The sequence below is a fragment of the Parasteatoda tepidariorum genome, chromosome 4, assembly GCF_982258835.1.
Source record: "Parasteatoda tepidariorum strain Cologne lab strain chromosome 4, Ptep-v5.0, whole genome shotgun sequence".
NCBI lineage: Eukaryota > Metazoa > Arthropoda > Arachnida > Araneae > Theridiidae > Parasteatoda > Parasteatoda tepidariorum.
The window spans coordinates 116,178,865-116,200,107 of NC_141758.1; the positions used below are offsets into that span (position 1 = coordinate 116,178,865).

A 21,243-nucleotide genomic window follows, 5' to 3' on the forward strand; every position below is an offset into this window, starting at 1 on the left:
TTTGGAAACCAAACGCTAAAACTAATAAATATGTAATTTTCAAAAAGCAAAATTTATAATGTCTAATTACAAATATACCAGCTTTAGGAAGAAAAATTTATTTTAAAAGTAATTCAGTAAAAAAAATTATTAAAAATAATTTAAAGTTACTATTTAAATTACTCAGAGTATCCTTTTTAAACTAAAATGAAAATTACAAAGTTACAAAACAAAACAAAAAAAAATTTCATTTATGGCATAATGATATTTAAGTATGGTCTAAAAGTTTAAAGGCACAGGAACCAAAATAGGCTAAACTACATAGGGGTTATAAATAGATATTGAATAAAAAAAGAAATAGAAAATCAACTGGGTAGTGTGAGATCATTGAACTTGTGTTTACCTAAACAAGACAATTTGCGGGATATTTAATCTAACACCCAATACATTTAGCTCATTTCTTATTATTTAATAAATAATTTTATAGTAAATAATTTTATTAATAAATAATATAAAATTTACATTACTCTTTTCTTAATAAATCAGTTGATATTTTTTATTTTAAAAATGGGAAAAGAAAAATCCATAAAATTCATATAAAAATTAACACTTATAAAAAAATCTTAAAATTTCACATATAATAAAATAAATAAACATATCTATCTTACAAATATAACATATGTCATAGAAAACAAACTAAGCTCCAAAACAAGTTAATATAAATACATACATATTTATAAGAAAAATATAAAATGAAAAAATAAAGAGCTTAAAACAAAATGTACACATAGACTAAGTTGATATAAAAATTCATCACAAGATATATACATATATACCTGTTTAACTAAGTAAATTGTGCTTTTTTTACTACGATTATACAAAAAAAGTGATTTAAATGAAGATGCATTTTGGTGAGATTATCTTTAATGTAATCAGAGTTTTTTTGCCACTAAAAAAGACCAGTTAAAATAAAATAATTTTTCCAAACTTGAGATAATATAAAAGAACCATAATGTTGTTAATTAATTACAGTGTATGATTGAATATTACGAACAATATAGAACAGCACAGTTTTGCACTTTCGAAATTTGTTTGTTTGAAGAAACAGCTTTAAACTTTAGAAGTATGAAGAACAATAACTTTAAACTACTCAAAATAATCAATATCCAAATTTTTGTGTTTTTTTTTATTTTAAACTTTTACAATCAAATACTTCCTTTAATATTATTTTGAACAAATCTCACAAATTTATAAAAAATACCAGCTAAAAAAAGATTTAGCACAATCATTAAGAAATGTTTATTTTGTAGCAATTTAAAACATATTTCTGATATTTCGGAATATGCTTAGTAATTTTGAACTTATATTATTTTGGGTGCTATAAATATATGCCTCTTATGACAGTTTCTACTAATAATTTTTGGAGTCTCATGGACTATTTTATTCATCTCTAATCAAAACAAATCCTTGTGCTTGGTATTATACTTTATCAAATTACTGATAAAAAAACTAATGTATTTTGTTATGTCTAAGCTATTATGCATATTAAATGCTGTAAAATAATGTACAGATAAAACTAACAGCGTAAAACCGGAGATCAATTGTATATGCATGTATATATATACACATACAGGTTGTTCCATAAATGTTGTGACAAACTTTTAGAGGAATAGGGCATGTCATAAGGATTAAGAATTACTTAGGAAACCATGACCAGAAATGTTATTGTATGCTGCTAAGGGGGCATTCTTATTATGAACTGTTACCTCCTGTGCCCATGAACATCAAGTACTTTTATTTATCTAAATTATCTTCATTTTTTTGTTTTCTATTAATTATTGTACAACATTGTAATAAGTACAATATTAGCTGTTTTATTGTAATTTAATGATTGGGCAACTAACTGGACAAGCTTGCCTAATCATTAAATTATGATAAAACAGCAGTTCGTAAGCCTATTTTAATGGAACTCTCAACAATAATTAATAGTAATATAAAATTAAAATATTTTAGAAAAAGTTCAAAAGCACAGCATGTCCACAATAAAGCGCCCCCAGCAGTGTATGATGACATTGACAATTATGGTTTCCAAGGTAATTCTTAAATCTTATGATGTGCCCAACCTACTTCCCACAGAAGTTTGTTGCAACATTTAAAGGACACTCAGTAGACATATATATATATATACACACACATATACATACATTAGAAATTCATATAAACAAGTAATAAGTCAAATGTCTCGTAATAATAATAAAGAATACTTGCTTAGGAAATTCTGAAGTGATCTCTTTGGAAAAGAGCCAATTAACTAAAGAAGAACATTCAACTATTTCACCTTTCAAAAACTGCGTAACTAACCCTACCATCATCTGAAACAAAAACAAAAAAAATAATAAAAATTATCTTTATAAGCATGTAATGAAACATTTTTATAAACAGGATGCAACAAAACAAATTTAAAAAAAACCTAGACAAACAATATTTAATCCAATTTCATTAAAAATAAATAAATTAACAAAATATAATAAATAATAATAAAAGTAGACTTTTACTAATTAGTAAATTTAATTAATTTCAAAGAGACTGCTTTTTGCAGAGATGCAGTGGCTTAAACACTTCAGCAATGGACCACAAGTCTTCTACCTTTTATCTATTCCACTCCTGCTGAAGTGATTGCTCTTTTAGAGGGTCCAAACTTTTGTACGCATCAGTCATCAATAATTAGTGTTGAGGTGTCAACAACAAAAATAAATTTAACAGGAAAAGAAAAGAAAATGCAATAAAGAATAAAATGAACAAACCTGTTGACGAGCATGCCAGAGTTCAAACATGCTTTGCAAAATACAAATTTGGGCTTCTTCTGATGTGGATAAGACTTTAAAAACAGCATGATATCCACATAAAACATATTGAAATTTACTTAAATACAAAAAACCCGAGAAAATAAGTTATCTTATATAAACCACCAATTTGAACATCTGCTTGTTTCTGACAAGAAAACAACCCTATGATAATTCATATATCAATAATTTCATGACAAATAAAAAGTATTTATTATCAATATTTTATTTTTAACCTGATATTTAGAGCACCTACTTTTTAAGAATCATATTGTATTATAACAATACATATTACAAAAATCAGGAAAACAAATACATATATATATATATATATATACACACATATATAATGAAACTTAAAATATAATAATAAACAGGCAATAAAAAATCAAAACCAAATACTGGTGCAGAAAATAAGTTAAAAAATTAGGCACACGAAAAACAATAAGTAATTTAGATTTAGATAAAAGTAAAGAGTTTGATGACCCAGCAGGAATAGGCCATACATTGAAAATGAAATAGCATTATGTAGGATCACGTGGGGTAAAGTGGGTACATGGTATAAAGTGAGGATATGTTAAAAAAACCCACATATTTTCTTCTTTTAAATTGAAATAATTCCTTTAATATTCTTCAAAACATTTACTGGGATTGCAGTAAGCATTTTTACAAACATTTGCCGAAATTTGAAATTAAAGATCATATAAAAGTTTTAATAACAACAATAAAAATAAAGTATGTACCATCATTTTCTTGGAGAGGATTGGGCAAGTCTTTAATAAGTAACAAGGCCTCTTCTGCAGTGCACTTCTCTTTCAGTGCTGAGTCAACTGCTGAGCTGCAAAATTGCCTGGCAACACTTCTGAAAATCCACAAAATAATGCTGTATTTCTTTTTTTTAATTAAAATTTTTTAACATATTTACATATCTCACATAATTTTAACTTGATTATTCTATTCTAAAATAGTTTTTGGTTTGGAAAATATTTATTATAATGCAATATTAATTTTAATACAGCATTGCATGTACTCAATGTTTACCAATCAGTGTACTGTGACCCGGAAAGAAAGTTGAAAGTTTCTAAGACTAATTTTTAAAAAAAGTCTTGTCTTAATTTTTTTTCAAACCTTATTAAAATTGAATAAGGAACATTAATTGTATACATTAAATTTTTATTTAAAGAAACAAATTCTATAATTTTTGTTCATATTTTGATGGTTAAGAACTCTAAATCATTAAAAGTAAGGTCTGCTAGTTAAGAGAAAATACTTTTTTAGTAACTTGACCAATAGTTAGTGCTACTTAACCAACATTTTTGAAATCATAATTTTTGAATCTTTAAGATTAGCACCTAGATCAGAGAAATCAGATTATTGAAACAAAAAGCTATTTAAGGTTAGTCAGGAGGTAACAAAAAAATTATAAATTAATTTTAAAAAAAAAGCCAAAAATTAACAAATAAAAGTACGAATATGATAATAATAAATAAAAAATAATAATTTAAATTGAGTTATTCCTATTATTCTTTATATATATATATATATATATATATATATATATATATATATATATATATATATATATATATATATATATATATATATATATATATATATATATATCATGGTGGCCACTCAAATCAGATTTCAAATTTCCCTGATATTTCCAGGTAAAAATCTTAAAATTTCCAGGTCTGTATTTTTCTTTCTTATAAAGTGTAGGATGTGTACTAGAAAAGTATCAATATTATAAAATATTTTATTCAAAATGTTACTTTTTTAACATATTATCTTGTAAATATAATTCATTTTGACAATTTGGCAAGATTTTGTTTTTATTTAATTTTTTAATGTTTTGGTACAACATTAATTTTTAAAAAATTAAGACGTGTGGAGAAAATAATAGGTTTAGCTTGTAGATTATATTGCTTTTAATGAATAAAAATGTTTTTAATGTGTTATTTAAAGCAGTTTTTGCTCAAAGTGTATCTATCAAATGGCAAAAACAGAATAACCAATAAAACCTTGGATAAGTATTGTTTAATATATTCTCATTAAGCAAAGGAAAAACGTTCCAGGTGATTATATATCAATAAGTTTTTATAGTTACAGTGGCTCCCAAAAGTGTTCGTTCACTTTTTATAACTTTTATTGAAATAGGAAATAAAAATTCATTATTTAAAATGAATATTTCAAAATGGGTATTTGATAATAAGATGTATAATCTATTCTTAGCAAACTGCATGTAATATATTAGTTCAATACTTAGTAAATCAAAGCAAAAGTTCATTGTTAAGATATCAATAATCAAATTGTAACAAAAATTTTACCCCACGAAAGTCATCGTACACTTAAATGTTTTCGGATTTAAGAATTAAAATTATCGTCAATTGCTTTAATTTTCTTACTTAATTATTTATCACTTATTTATTTGTAATTTTGTACCAAACTTATGATAGCAAAATTATATTTTAACTTTGATTTGCTAATTCCATAACATTTTATTTTATCATTTAAAAACGGCTCGTGGCCATAGTAAAACAATAAACCAAATTTGAAAGTTGATTATTTGCCATCATAATGAATCAGTAATGAATATTGTTAAGTTAGTTTATTGTGTGCTATTGCACTGTAATATATGATAAAATGCTTAAAAGAAGGACTTCATATCAAAGATTAAAAATACAAAATTTGTGGAAAAATTCATAAATTCACAATTGAGTGTTGTAAAAGATTCTGTAAAATTTAATAAAAAATATTCTGCTCAAATTTCGCCAAGCCAAGCAAAAAAAAAAAAAAAAACTAGTTACAATTATTTACAAACTTATGAAAGCTATTGTAGAAGTGAAAGGAAACTCTATTAAATGTTAATTTAACGAAAATTAGAATATTTTCTAATAAGCGGAGATTTTTTTGAAAGTGTACAATGACTTTTGCGGGATAAAGTTTTCGTTACTTCTTGATGATTGATTTCCTTAAAATAAACTTTTGCTTTGTTTTTAAAATAATCCATATTCCATCCAAATATATTTTTATTATTAAATATCCTTTCTGAAATATTCATTAATATCATATTTTCTTTAAACCAATATCTCAAGTCAAATTTTTAAATAATGTTGTTTTGAATTAGCATTATTATTTTAGGAGATTCAGTATACAAAAATAAATGTCACAAATGCAAAATTGTCTAATTTTTTGTTGTATACTCTATAGGGAAAAAAATAGATAAAATTCTTTAAATTTTATACCTATTTGTTTTTTTTCCTTCTTATTTGAAATTAAAATATTTAAAGAATTCCTAACTAAACACATGGGTTTATAGGTTAGCATGGTAAATTGTTTTTGTTTTAACAACTAGAATCTTGTACAGTGCAAAACTAAAACACCAGATTTCATTTTCCTTCTTCCTACTAAACACGTATGAATAAAAAGAAATTTATATTTTATGTTTATACATCATGTAATATGTTTCCTATACATTCCTTAGTCCTTGTCTGCTTTTTAGGGTAATAGGAATAGTTTTGGAAATATCATCTCTGGAATGCAAGCAACATTTACAAACTTTCGATATTGTGATAACTATACAATTCGAATTTTGAATCAGAAATGAAATATTTACCGACAAAACAGTAAAATTAATTAATATATAGTTAGTTTATTAAAAAAACTTTTTTTAAATTTAAGATATGTTATAAAAGGTAAAATAAAAAAGAGAAAAATAGCATTAATACAACAATTGGTTTACAAACATTGCTGTTAGCGATTGCAAAAAAATGTATGATTGGTTGGTTTGCTGAGAAAAAATAATTTACAGATTTCTTTGAATGGGAGTACAAAAGCTTTCAGAAAAAGAGTGCGATATAAAATCTATTATCTATTATTATTAAGTTATAACCAACAAATTTTTGGAGAATTTTATAAAGTTAAAAATACAAAAACATTTTGAATCATTTTGTCAATAACAATTCAATTAAATGACCAATTTGAAATTTTTTAAAAAGGAAGAAAAATGTAACGCTTCAGACATATATCTTCAGACATACGAATACATGACTTCAAAAACTCCTTATTATGCTGCTCAGAGATTTTCCTTAACTAAATTAAATAGCACAGAAATTTTTTTTAACTGAAACAAGTGATTCTAAAATTAGGGAATGGAGTACTGCAAATAAATTAAATGTCACATGAATTTCAGTCGCAAATTTTTTTTTTAACAGGAAACAAATTGATTAAGAAACAAGAATTTGACAAGAAAGTTTCTGTGAAATGGTTTCTTTAATGAAAATACAACATTGAAAAAACTCCACGATCATAGAACTTTTGGGTATTGAAATTCTTGCATTACTTTCTAATTGAATAACATTTGGTAGAATAAAGTTTGGAAAAGTCAATGGGCACTCGATTGAAATTTTAGCAAATGTAACTATAAAAACAGAGAGTTTGGCTTTAAGAAGAGAATTATTTTGGGGGTTATTGTTCCCTCTCTCAAAAATTTGTGAGCTGAAAGATACATAAGAAAAAGAGCTTTGATCTCTATTTCTCAAAATTTTTAATTATATTATTAGCAGTTTTAAAAAAGAAAGTTATACATACAATCTGTAGAGCACTCACGTAATCAGCATCACTTAACCAAAGTGCACATTCAAAGTTAGCTTCAATGTCATCAATAAAGGGAAGAAATTCTCTTTCAAAAAAAATTAAAGATTCTGCAGAAATAGATGTCTTATCAAACACCTCCTAAAACAATACAACACAATATTAGAAAACACCAGTAATTGAATTAAGGCAATAATTATTAAATACAGTCATTACTGCGACTAATACATCGATTTCATAGACACAATGTTACTTTAACGTGTGTTAGAAAATCTGAATTGAACTGTTGATTCCAATATAATATTTGATTAATTTTTTAAAAGAAAATTACATCAAATACAGGTGTTAAAAATTTTCGCTCTTTCAAACATTTGGTTTAAAAATAAGGAAAACATGAAAGCGCTCAGTAGTAGTAAGAATAATATTTTCAAATACAGTAAAAATATCAGATGTTTTCATACATATGCAAATTTTTGGTAAATTTCCAATATGAAAATTAACCTTACTTTTGATAAATATTGAATTGCTCATTCCAATATAACTTGAAATTTTTGTTTAATTTTATGTAAGAAAATCACATCAAAAACAGGAGTTAAGCATTTTATCTCTTTTTCAAAACAAAAATTTTTTCGCAGGCAAAAATTCAATGGATAGCAAAAGTTTCATGGAAGTCCACCTATTCTTTTGAGGTTAGTGTTCAATGAATATAGAGCATCTTGAATTCCACATGAAAGTATGAAAGAACCATCATTTCTTAACCTAGACGTAATCTATGGTAAAAAGGATGGTGGAATATCAGTTACTCTTCATTATTAAGAATTAAAAATGTGTAACGCATTCGTATGCATAGCTGCCAACCTTAGGAATCAAAAATTAGGAGCACTATCTGCGACAAAATTATATGCACTAATTACAGGAGTAAGACAAAAATTTAACTATTAAATCATAACATTAATAGACATATATTTAAATATGTAAATTAGTAAAACAAAATTATAAACACTATCTTTTGTGGGAAACTTATGATATTAATATTTTATAATTAGGAATACCGGTATAATAGATTAAAAACAAACATTACCTATTAATATATAATTATTTATCTCCAAATTATAAAACACAGGTAAATAATAATCTACATCATAAACAAATATTTTTGCGGTTTTGGATGTCCTAAACTGGTTTTGGACAGGACACGTGGGTTTTACTGTCTTAAAGTGTCCAAAACCTTGAACTTTGGAAAAAGATAAAAATTCTATAGGTGTAACCATTGTACACATAATAATTACATGTATCAATAAATATTTGATATTTTTTATACAATTTACTTTAACTTATTAAAGGAAAATAATATAATATGAAAAGGTTTATAATTTTTGAAGATCCATAATTCATTGAACAACAAAATTGAATACCTTATCCTTTAAATATAAATATGCTTTTAATACTGATAAATAATGTTTTTGCATAAGGATAGATAAAGCAATATTAAAAAATAATAATAATTTTTTAAACAAAATACTAAATTTGTTTAAAAATTAACCTTTTACTTTTCGCAATATTTTTTTAAGGGAATGTTATAATTTCTGCATCACAGGATGATAAAAAAGCTATCTATTTTAATGTATTAACAGTTTTGAAGGGCATAACATCAGTTTCAGTTACTGACACTGGTGATGTATCACCACTATGCTAAAAAAATCGAACATGAATGAAATAAAAGTATTCTTGACTCGTACTATAGAAAAATAAACCTGTTTATGACTAACCAAGCACTTAGTCCCTATTAGCTTAACCTGCATGGCAAGGTCAAACTTCAGTTATGTAGTATTGAATGAGAGGACCAATTGAACTTGATTACTGATTAATCTTCCTTTGTTTAATGTTTAAATTGAAGAGGCAAACAATACTAATAAAACATTACACTTTCAAAAACAAATATTCTCCAGTAGATTTAATTATCAATATGCTATTAGTTTCATGTTTATTTTACCTTTTAAATATCGTTCAGATAAAATTGTGACATAATTTGAGTAAAAGGGTTTTGGACAGTTTAAGACAGTTTTCGACAAGACGGTTTAAACCGTGGACTAATCCATTCTGCCCTAAACCTTGTCAACTCTGGTTTAAATACTACAAGGAAAAATTTTCAAAAAATAATAATTTAGTGAAATAATCAGCAACAGCTATTGGAATAGTATTTTCCAATAAAAAGCTACTAAAAAGTACTTTAGCACAATAATCACAGGATGCGTGCTTGTGCCGATCAGAAAAAAAGGATTGGTTTAAAATCAAACATTTTATGAAAATTCAGATTTTTTATAAAAATATCAGATTTTCAGATTAGATTTAAAAATTAGGAACAAATCCAAAAAATTCTGAACAGTTGGCAGCTATGTCTTATGCAAAGTCTTCAGCGTGCCATACATTAATAACATTAGTACATTTCTTTCATGAATCATATTTTTCTTGTTTAAAAATTTTACTTAATCTTTTTAAAAAGTGTAGTAATAAATAACTTATTTTGGAGATAAATCATGCATTCTTCCTGACTTTATTTTTGCTCAGATTTAAGAGCTTTCTGAACATACGTTATGTAGCGGAAATATATTATAATCAGCATAATATCATATGCTTAGAAGTTAAATTAAAAATTTAGCATGCAGTAGATAGAAGAATAATATTTTTGTCAAAATAAGTTCTGCATTTATGAGTAAATATTTGCTGTAATTCTATATATTTATGATGCAGCAACTTCTTGTTCAGAAGTGCAATTTCATTTAGACCAAGTAGGACAGGTCACCATTTTGAGTGTTGATTTTATAGTTAAGTACCTATATATTCTACTCTAAGCAGAAGGCACAAAAATTTGTGAGTCAAAAAATCAGAATGGGTACTTGTTAAGTGGGAAAAAGCTTACAATTAGACTATAATACATTGTCTTAAGCAAATCTCACATAACAAATGCATTGTATGACATAAAAGATGACATCACGTGGGAAAATGGTAACACTAGCCCCAATTGGAAATCAGATGTAACAGTAGGATATGACAAATCATTTTCATGATACAATACTGACAGTTAGAGCAATTAAAGGCTCATATATGCATTAAAAAAATTTAATGCTGGTAAAACAAATTCACTTCTTATTAGCTCTCATAGTAAATTTTTTTAAAAATTCCATGTTGTTGTGCCATTAAGGCACTCGGTGATGCAATTGTTCTTGGTTTTCAGTGGGCCATCTACGGCCAAGAATTCGACTTCTGCCACACCCATACGTCACACCTGTTTATAAGGCGGATCCATTCATACAACCTTTCATGTATCCACTTATAAAAATATATTCAAAGAAATGTTAAGGAAACAATTAAATTTTTGGTTAATAGATTACCAGAATAAGATTAAAAATAATATCTGGAATAGAATTAAAAAAAAAAAAACATCATGAAAAATTAAATAAACTCAAAACAGCTTTTTTTTTTTAGCTCTGCAGCTCTCTTTGACAAATTTTTAATTCTTACCAAATCTGACGATGACTGATCTGATATTTTAAGCATTTTGCAAACATGGAAAAAAAGAAATGAAGGATAAGGTGAGAAGAGGAAGATATTCAGAGAGGCAAGTCTGCATTAGAAGTGGATATTTGGCATTGTGGTGATGAATTTGACAGATTTGTGATTGAGCAACAGGGAAAAAATAATGAAGGTGGTAATAAGAATATTATTTATGCAATTACGGTTTTATTGGTGTTTTGTATTGCTTGTAACATGTTCTGAAGAGATTACTATTTTGTAAAAGAATGATTGTTTATTAATGAAATTAATATGGAAATGCTATGGTAAAATATAGCCTCGATACCATATTTTTAGTTGAGTTTTTACTTACTTATATTCAGGGGATTTTTATTTCTTTTATTTTTATGAAATTATGGGCATAAGAGGAACAAAACTGGACCCTGGGTAAAATATTTGATACAGAGCTGTCGCCGGCCAGCTGGCCGAGTGGTTAGTGTGCCTGACTGTGAAGCCAATGGCTGCGGGTTCGAATCCCGCTCTGGGCATGGATGTTTCTCTCTATCTGTGTCGTCTTCTGATGTGTGAATGTATGAACATGGCCTACCCTATGAACGGGTATTTGAGTCAGTGTGGCGGGGGTAATGTTGCTCGCCTCTGTGACTTTGGTTCACAGGTGCCCACTGGGTAACGATAAATGAGCAACACTTCCGGCATCTTCTAAGGCGAAGAACGAAAGTTCAGTGCCTGCCGTTATTAAAAAAAAAATAATAAAATACAGAGCTGTCATTCTTTAAATTGTATACAATGCTTTAGTTTTATAAAACTTGTGGCCGAGTGGTAACAAAATGTTTGCCGGGTTGAAAAAAAATCTTAGATACCTTCCGTATTTTTTATTAAGTAAATGTACATTACTTGATGTTAATAAATGACAATCCCAAAGGAGCTGGCAAAACTTTTTTTAAAGACGAATTTTCATTTAAATTGAAATTTTTTTATATAAATCAAATTTTTTATATATATACTAGCCAAATTAGCTAACAAAATACATTAACAATATATCATGACTTAAAAGTATAATTTCAATAGTATAGATAAAATTGTTAATATTTCTAACTAAAATCTTTAAAAAATTTTTTTTTTCATTATTACAAGCTAAACATCTAAAATTTTAATGACAGGGAGGCAATTGAACAGTTAGATACCCAGTGAAGAGTAAAACAGTTTAAATCAGAACACATTAAAGAAAAAAAAATTATTGAAAATTTTTATGTGCTGTCTTTCATTAATATTGTTAAATGCTAATGACATATTTAATTTGTTTTAAGAACACTTAAAGTATTTAAATAAACATTAAATTAAATGGGTATTATTAAAATATGTTAAATTCCTAGCTGATTGTTTTACATACAGCAAAAGAAAAATTAGTCTCTAGTTTAATTTGTTTACTTGTCTATTTAGAAACATAATTTGCTTTAAGAACACTTAAAGTATTTAAATAAACATTAAATTAAATGGGTATTATTAAAATATGTTAAATTCCTAGCTGATTGTTTTACATACAGCAAAAGAAAAATTAGTCTCTAGTTTAATTTGTTTACTTGTCTATTTAGAAACATAATAATTTTTATTTTTCGGATAAAACCTTTATTATCAAAAAAATCAGATTAAAAAAATCACACCTTAAAGAATATAATTACAAAATATTTTTGACTTAATAACTTATATAAAAAATCATTTAGTTTAAAACAGTGATTTTCATTAAAAAATATATATATATAGTTAATTTAAAACATGACTTAAATCAAGTGATTTAAATCATATCAACCTAGTATCCCAATAATAAGTTAATTTTGAGTTTAGTAGGGTTCCAATATTTGTTAAAGTTTTTGTTATGTAACAAAGGTGGCAGCAGTAAAAATGGGCTAAATATAGTTGGCAGTGAAAAGAAATTGCCAAAATTATTCTGAGTTGGGGTGACAAAGTTGTTCAAAGAACTAAATCAAATACCAAAGAAAATTATTTTTTCATGAATTTTCAATATAAAGTAAAAACAAATTCATGAAAAAAATGCATACCTTAGAATGCAATGGGTTGGATCCCTTACTCACATTTGGAAACTCCTGATGGAGGAAAAAAAATTTAAAAAGTATTTGGCGCACAATTGAAAGAGAAAAATATATAAATAAAATTAACAATGCACAATAATATTTAACTGAAACATATTATTAAACTATGAACATGATTTAATTAGGAACTCAATAGTTTCCAAGCAAACATTTTTTACATAAGCTTTAAATAAATCAACTAGAAAAAAATCAACTTTAAATAAATCAACTAGAAAAAAATCAACTTTAAATAAATCAACTTAAAAAAACTGTTCAGAAATATTTTTATATTTAAAAATAAATAAAAATAAAAAAAGGAAGGAATGCTGGAAAAAATTCGCATGTCAAAATTCAAAGTTATGAGATTCCTAAAAAAATATATTCGTACAATTGAACTTACTTAAAACTTATTATTGAACTTGTTTTTCAATACAAATTAATTAATTAAGAGATCAAAGTATTTTTATTAGAAGAAAAGTATTAAACTTCATACTTTTTTGAGTAAGAACAATATAAAAATGCTTACACAATAAACTATTTTATATAACTGCTTGTATCAATAACATTTATAAGAAAAATTTACTTAAAAAAAATAAATTTTTATGTAGTATGGATGAAAAACCTTTTTTGAATTGCAGATAAAGAAACAATTATAACAAATTCATAGGAGTGCAAAAGTAAGAAAAAAAGAAGAAAAAAAACAGGAAATTAAAATTTTCATTTGATTCAAACTGTTAATCAAAAATTGAAAATTTTTAATAATCAGTATTTGATGAATGTGATGATCTCACTTATAATTATTTTCATATGTTTTTCAACTTTTGAAATCATTTCTATCATAATAAACAAGACTTTGAAAACAAAATTGTTGCAATCCAATAATGTGAGAAAAATTACAAAATATATAAGTAAATGACGAGTACAGCTGGAAAATATTTTTTCCGGTATGTTTAGTTTCTTATTATATTTTATTTAAGACAGTTCAGGGGCTAAATTGAAAATGCTATAAGCCACTTTTAGTCAACCAGTCATAGGTGAATTCTTTAAATTTTTCAGTCATACTTTTTCTTTTAATCTATCGTTAAACTTTTAGAAACTTCCATACCATTCCAGTGGACACTAATGATAATCTTTTAATGCTGTATTGCAACTTCAGGAAAAAGGGAGGTCACCTTCAATTTTTAAATTATTATTATAATCTCATTGATAAGTAAAGTTTAAAACAGTTTTAAGTCAAACTTGAAGGTGAAAAAAAAATGCTTGTTCTTGCGTCCACGAACAATTATTTGTGTTCCTTGCTTCAATGTAATACATTTTGTAGAATTGTGCTTTAAAAGGAAAAAAAGTGACAAAAAGTGTGAAAGAAAAAAAATTATTTATTTTAAAACATTTAACATTTAGTTATTATTTTTATTATAAGAAGTAAAAAAAAAAAGAGGTAATAGAAAATAATAATAATAGTCTGTATTCAAGGAAATACTTTGAATGGGCAATTAACTTACTAAAAAATTTAACTCTTATTTGGGTTTAACAATATTTTATCACTTTACATAAAACAGAAAATGAATTAAATTATCTTCATCATTCTCTAAATAAATTTTTTAAAAAGTACACCAGATCACTATGAAGCATCTAGAAAGAAAAGACCGCAATCCATAGAAAAATTAATTTCCTTATAATAAAAAAAGTCCCAACAAAAGGCTGAGATATTAAAAAGCATTTTTAAAAATAACTAATACAGAAATTTAATTTTAAAAAAAAATTCCCAGTTCCCACTCTTTTAAATGTCATTGTTTGATAATTAAATAATTGAAATAAAAAAAGTCTCACCTCAATAAGTATCATTCTTTTACCATTTAAATATAAAAATATATTGAAGATTGTAAGAGAAGTAGACATAAGGACTGAGCTTGAGTTTCCCTAGTGGTTATCTGATCTCCAAAGCAGAACATGCCTAAAAGAGAGATTTTAAAATATATTTAACATTTATACAAAATGTAGAAAAGAAATACTATTTAATTTTTTAAAGGTATAAAAGATGTTAACCAAGTCATATACAGGCAAATATATCAAATTTTTACGTAAGAATCCTAGTTTGAATAAATACATAATGGACAATTGCAGTATATTATTTTCAGTTCTAACTAATTGGAAATTCTCTCCTGAATCTGAAAATATAATTATTTTTTCTTCAAATGCTTATTTGTTTAATTATTAAATATTATTAATTTCTCAAAAAGGCCTCCGTAAATGATGCAATCAAAAACAATCCTTGATTGGTTATGACGTCACATTTGCTGAATAGAAACGTGCCTTCTCCATCTGCTAAGGCTATTTCAATGCTCTTTTAATTTTGATATCACTTATATCGTTCAAACATTCTTTGTATATTATTAGTAAGAATTTTAAGAACTAAATTTATGGTGTTGACAGTGTGTGCGAAATGGAAGAAGGATTTTAAAACTCCAAACTGTTTGTTATTACTAAAATATCTGAAGAAATGGTTATGCAGCTCCTTACAGAGAATCAACATCTCTTCTTGGCTAAAATCAGTGGTGTTAAAATTCATAGAAAATATTATTTAATTTCATTTTTTTAGTTAAAATAATGCTCCATTGCAGCTTAATTACTTAATTAAAATCAGTTGCAGATCGGAATAGAAGTAGTATACATTTAGATATAGTGTGGATGATTTTATAATTCGGTATTGCATGAAAAAAATCAGTGTTTTCATAAATCTAGTTCATTAAAATATTTCTATTGATCATCGTTACAATCTATGCACTAATGTTCAAAAATTAAAAGGTAATGTAATACATTTTAGCTTTTTTTTCTGAACTAGAGTTGAAGTATTTTCTTTAAATAAATATTTACTAATGCAGTGTGTTTTTTCTTCTTTTTTTTTCTATATATTAAATGTACATTAAGACTTATATTTATTCTCAATATTATTCTTTGAGTAAATAGAAATTTCGCTATAGTTAGAAATTATTTTTAAATTTATAATTTTTAATTCCTTTTTCTTTATATAGTACTTATAAAATATGGTTATTGTTATTATTTATGCATACTATTTGTCAGTTCTAAAATAATAAAAGAAGAATTCTAAAATAATAAAATTAATTAATTATACATTTCTAGAGAAAAAAATGTATTAATTAAAATAAGAAGAAAAGTCTTAGGTTAAGCATTCAATATCGCTGAAAACGAATCAACACTTTCAAGAATTTAGTCAATTGAAATATATCTGCCCCTCATCATCATCTCCACGTTCTATGTGCTTATACTTAAATTTTCCATTAATGTAATTTAATTTAGTCACATAATTTCAGCGTATAGCATCAAACTAGTCGGTTTCACTTAAGTTAAAGAATTAATAAAAAAACTTTTGCAAAATGAAAAGAAATTGTTTTAATTATTTATTAAACAATTAAAGAGACAGTAATGTTGACATGTTTTCTCAACATTTTTATTCTTTGAGTGACTTTGCTGCAGTGAAAAATTATTTTTATATGTGTTTATGAAATTTAATTCTTGTCTTTGTAATGTGAATAAATGTACATGTTTATTTGCAATACTCTTATGACATAGATTTACGGAATTAAAATAAAATAAATAAAATATACAGCAATATATTAATTTCATTTTTCTTTCTTCTTACCTTTTTTGTTTGAAAGAATGAACTAAAAGTTTTACTGAGATCACAAGTTTTTTAAAAAGGCTATGCAGAAGATAATTCCCTGCATTAAATTCAAGCTAGAATAAATAAATAAAGTCAGTAACTTAAGTTTTTCTACTTTTTCAAAACCGAAAATTATTCTATAAAAAGATTGATTCAACATTTCTTTCACTTAACATGAAAATAAATCTTTGAAATTAATTTGAAATAAATTTTAAAATTAAGTTTAACATGGTTAAAAAATATTGAAAAACAAATTTATTATTTTGTGTTTATAACACATCATTTTAATAAGTAATATCTGAAATCCATAATTCATTTTAACACCTTTTTTATTGAACTTAAAATTCTTAATTATTCAGAACTAGAAAATCTTGCCAACTATTAACAAATGTTTCAATGGACACCATTGAAATTTAAAAATATTATAAAAATATGTTATATTAAGCTCACATTTTCATTCATTTGAAAGAAAATTATAATTTTATTTATTAAGGGATTTGTTTTTAATAATTGTATAATAACATTAACCATAATATTCAGAAGTTTTAGTTTTGTTATTGAAAAATATTTATAAATTGTACTGGATCTTCAATTGGTAAATTTAAAATAAATTAACTAATTTAAATCAAATTAAGCCTTTCAAATGATTTTTTTATCATTTATTTTTTATTTTAAAATCTATTTTGACAGTGGATTTTTAAAAATAAAGAAGTCAAGTTAAACATGAGAAACACAAAACAAATTGCATACCTAATATTTTAACAATTTTATGCACATTAAATATTTTTAAATACAAAACTCAGGAAAGAAAAAATGATTTTACCATTATTTGTGTTTAGCATTTTCTTGATGCTTATTTGACCAAGCAAATAACTTTATCAAGAGATTTACCTAAGCTTTGACCGCTGTAGTCTCTCTGACACCTTGTGGGCCACTCAAAGTAAGGAAACACTCCTATATTAAACAAAAATGTACATCAATTTTTGAACAATGTGTTACAATAATAAACCAATTTGAATCAGCTTGATCTAAATTGCTACTAAAATCACATTTAAATCATTTGGATTTCCCTTTTAAAAAAATCACAACTTAAACTAAAAGAAATAATCTTTTTAATAAGTATAATTTTTTAGTAACATTTAATAAAACTTTTTTACATAAAATAAAATCAGTTTTTATTTTTGAATTTCTGTTTCTGTAGCATCATAATTGCCCTTTATTATATTATCATACTACTATTATCAGAACTATTCAACATAGCAAACAGAAATGAAGTGAAAAAAAATTTAAAAAAACATGCAACTTTTTTCTTAAGCAACAACCAATTGATAGGACCTTCACCTACTAGTTAATTTGATTTATCACCATTTCTGATGCAGAAAATTAAATAAATATTATAAAAAGAAAGCCTTTGATTAAGCTAAGAAGAAAATTCTATTATTTTCATAACATTAATTATGAAATCCTTAGCCAGGCAGAATCTTCCTTGCTTTTTTTTAGAAAACTATTTTAACTGGCAAAAGTTTGAATTTTTATTTTTTCCCCTTGTAGCAACAGATGAAAAAGCAATTGCTTACTTATGCCTCTGAGAGATGTTTATTTATAATTTACTGTGCATGACTTAGTACACTCAAACGTTAAAAAGAATTTTGGAGAATGAAAAACCAGAAAATATATTTGAATAAATAAAATTTTTCAATAGTTTCTAATAATGTAAGTCCAAAATAAAACAAACTTATTTACCAAGATGACTTGAATTAATCAACAACAACACAAAAAAATGGTAGGTTCTTCTTTTTGCTTAATAAAGTGTAACTCAGAGATTGTTCATTAGAAAACAGAATTTCAATACAATCAAGCTACCGGGTCTAACCCCGCTATCAGATCTTACCCTTTTCTTCCCAACATATATTTAATTAATAATATCACCACTTAAAATTTGCTTTACTGCATTTGAATGAAAGGAAAAGTCTTTTCAATAAAAACAAGAGGTGGATATTTCTGTATCATGATCTGTTGTGCTAACTACAATTGACAAGGTGAGAAATAGATTTGAAACTAGCAATTTAAAAAACAAAACAAAAAACATGTAGATGTTTGTCCACGGATTGCTACGAGTCATACTTTACAAGTTTATCCCCTTTCGTGATGTTTTTATAAGTTTGTAGCAGGCCACTGCTGGAAGTTCCCAAGACTTGACGATTATTCTGCCACAGATTACAGCACAAAAATCTACCCAACAAGAGAGCAAATTTATTCTGTTTATTAGTTACATTCTGAATCCCCACTTGTACTTCAGAAACTTTTTTTTATGAATTGCAAGCTCTTCTTAAAAAAAAAAAATAGTTTACCAAACATCAAATTAAATTTTTTTTTACCATAATACAATAACCAAATTAAATTATATTGATTTTTTTATGCAAAATAAAAGGATGATGAGAAACCACAACACTGAGGAATAATATGAGCAATTGGTGGAAAATCTTTTTAAACGAAAGAATAAAATTTAAAACAGTATATCTCAGTAAAAGAAGAAAAAAAATCAAGTAAATTTTACTACTTTGAAATATAGCTAATCGAACAAAGGATTGGTAAAAGGTTGATCTGTAAGAAACAAACAGAGTAAAATAAAGCCAGGGGTCTGTCCATGCCAAATTTACTACCATTTACCGGTATCTTCACAAATTCAATTTTAGGAGAAACGGTAGTCTTATAAAATACTTTTTCTTAAAATTTTATTTTTTATCCCGTAAGAAACTATAAACCATATTTTTACCACATTTTTGTGTTGATTTTTTTAAATAATTCTTTATTTTCACAAATTATGTCAAAATTTTCACAAAATAGGTACCTCACAGAAAAACCTAGTTAGACCCCTGAAAGCTGTAACCATAGTTTCAAGTACTATTGATATTAAAATAAATTTGATATTTCAATATAATTCTTAGATATTTTACATTACTCCATTTGGATCAAAAATTACTAAACATAAAATTAACTACAAGATTTCATTTTTCACAAGAATAAAGCTCAAAAATTTTATAATATACTCCAGATCAAGAATAGACAGGAGTTCAAGATTTGCTCTGTTATAAATCAACTTATAACATTGACATACAAAGAGAAATGAATAGTTATAATTTCAGAGAAAAGGAAGCAGACGAGTTGTACAATACTTAGTCTTACAACATTTGTCAACAAGAATTCTTCGACCCATGTTCAAAATGATCTTTTCCGCACTGAAACAAATCTTCGTGTTTCGAATCAAAGTAGTTTTAAGATTTCGCTTTTGCCATTAAAGCTGTCTTTACTGGTGTTTGTTTCACTTATTTTTTGCATGCTTGTGCATGCGAATCGCTGGCAATTATAGCATTGAACCACTACCGGATTACCCCGGTAGCGTTCGATAATGATATCAACATAACAAAATTTATTAAGCTGGAATAAAGAGTCCAAATTTTGATTGGCTGAGGGAAAGAGTTGTATCAGAAAAAGTGGGAGGGGCTTATTGTATTGATTAGTCATTTGGAAGACTTTGTGTGTAATGAATCCAAGTTTATTAAGATCGTTAAAAATATCTTTTGTGTAAGTTGAAAGGGGTAATCCTCTCACCACAAATTTCTTGGGCTTATCATTGCGTCCCTTAAGGAGAATATATTCGAATTTATCAGAATCAAGAAAATTGATAATTTCTTTGTATTGGTCAGAATTGTTGGGGAAGAGTTTAATGTTTTGCCCGGAGGCCTTGGCTTCAATTTCATATCCAAGTTTTTGAATAAGGTTTTTCATAAAAACCATGTGGCTTTCGCCATATTTCACAATAATAGGAGACATAGAAGGTGGGTTGGTTTTGTTAACATTAGGTGTAATACAGGAATCATCCTGTGCAGTAAGTAAATCAAAGGAGTTGTTTACTTCAATAGGGTGAGACATAGGTAAGGGTAAAGACTTCCTAGCAGTTTTCTTAGCGGGGGGTCGAACGAATTCCCCTTCACTCTGTTCTTTTCTTTTAATAGAATCAGAATTACTGTTAGGGTTGTCACAAGAGATATCAATAATTTCAATATCATTATCAGAAGGTGATAATTTATCAGTAATTTCATTAGATTTGTTGACATTAACATTAGGAACAGTTTCAGAAATAACATGAGAATTATAATCATTAGCATTATCAACAGTAACTTTATGAGTAGGTACATTAACAGTAAAAGGTACTTTAACAGTTTTAGGTACATTAACAGTTTTATCATTAACATTAATAACAGGTTTAGATGGAACACCACTGATATTACTATAACTAATATTTTGGTTACATACCTTTGATTTTTTGATGTGTAAGAGCCTGTTCAGTTCGGCCGTTGTGCTGTCGATATCGGAATAAATATTCTTAATGTCAGCAGAAGAATTAGTGGCACGAATTTTCTTCCTGAGGAAACCAATATAACATCGGGCGGTGCTAATTTTTTCGTCTATGTTAGAATCAGGTGGTGGAATAATACCACTTTTAGGCGCGCGAGATCTG

The 21,243-nt window shown here is 26.0% G+C and overlaps 2 protein-coding genes across 18 annotated transcripts in view; one reads left to right on the forward strand and one right to left on the reverse strand.

The window, feature by feature from the left end:
• LOC147812596 (pre-mRNA 3' end processing protein WDR33-like) overlaps positions 1-21,243 on the forward strand; it is a 612,260-nt gene that overhangs the window by 352,317 nt on the left and 238,700 nt on the right. The gene's annotated exons all lie outside the window — the stretch shown is intronic.
• LOC147812605 (uncharacterized) lies at positions 1,654-21,178 on the reverse strand. Of its 17 annotated transcripts, none has more exons than XM_087162456.1 (7): positions 21,039-21,178; positions 17,545-17,675; positions 14,870-14,993; positions 13,010-13,054; positions 7,434-7,559; positions 3,566-3,684; positions 1,654-2,351 (listed from the first exon to the last, which is right to left on the reverse strand). In XM_087162456.1, the coding sequence occupies exons 3-6, from the start codon at positions 14,936-14,938 to the stop codon at positions 3,649-3,651; spliced, it is 276 nt and encodes a 91-aa protein (XP_087018582.1). In that variant the 5' UTR covers positions 14,939-14,993; positions 17,545-17,675; positions 21,039-21,178; the 3' UTR covers positions 1,654-2,351; positions 3,566-3,648. The 17 variants fall into 17 exon arrangements, with proteins under 17 accessions (XP_087018582.1, XP_087018581.1, XP_087018569.1 ...); XM_087162455.1 differs by having other exon boundaries at positions 7,416-7,559; XM_087162443.1 differs by lacking the exons at positions 1,654-2,351; positions 3,566-3,684 and adding an exon at positions 16,701-16,795 and having other exon boundaries at positions 5,745-7,559; positions 17,613-17,675.

What these genes read in the sequence shown, in the direction of transcription:
- LOC147812605 (XM_087162441.1), bottom strand. Translation starts at nt 14,938, where the DNA reads ATGTCTACTTCTCTTACAATCTTCAATATATTTTTATATTTAAATGGT. An exon ending in AAAGAATGATACTTATTGAG is followed by an intron (nt 13,055 to 14,869) that starts GTGAGACTTTTT and finishes TTCCTCCATCAG; the next exon opens with GAGTTTCCAAATGTGAGTAA. An exon ending in CCAACCCATTGCATTCTAAG is followed by an intron (nt 7,560 to 13,009) that starts GTATGCATTTTT and finishes GTATTGTTTTAG; the next exon opens with GAGGTGTTTGATAAGACATC.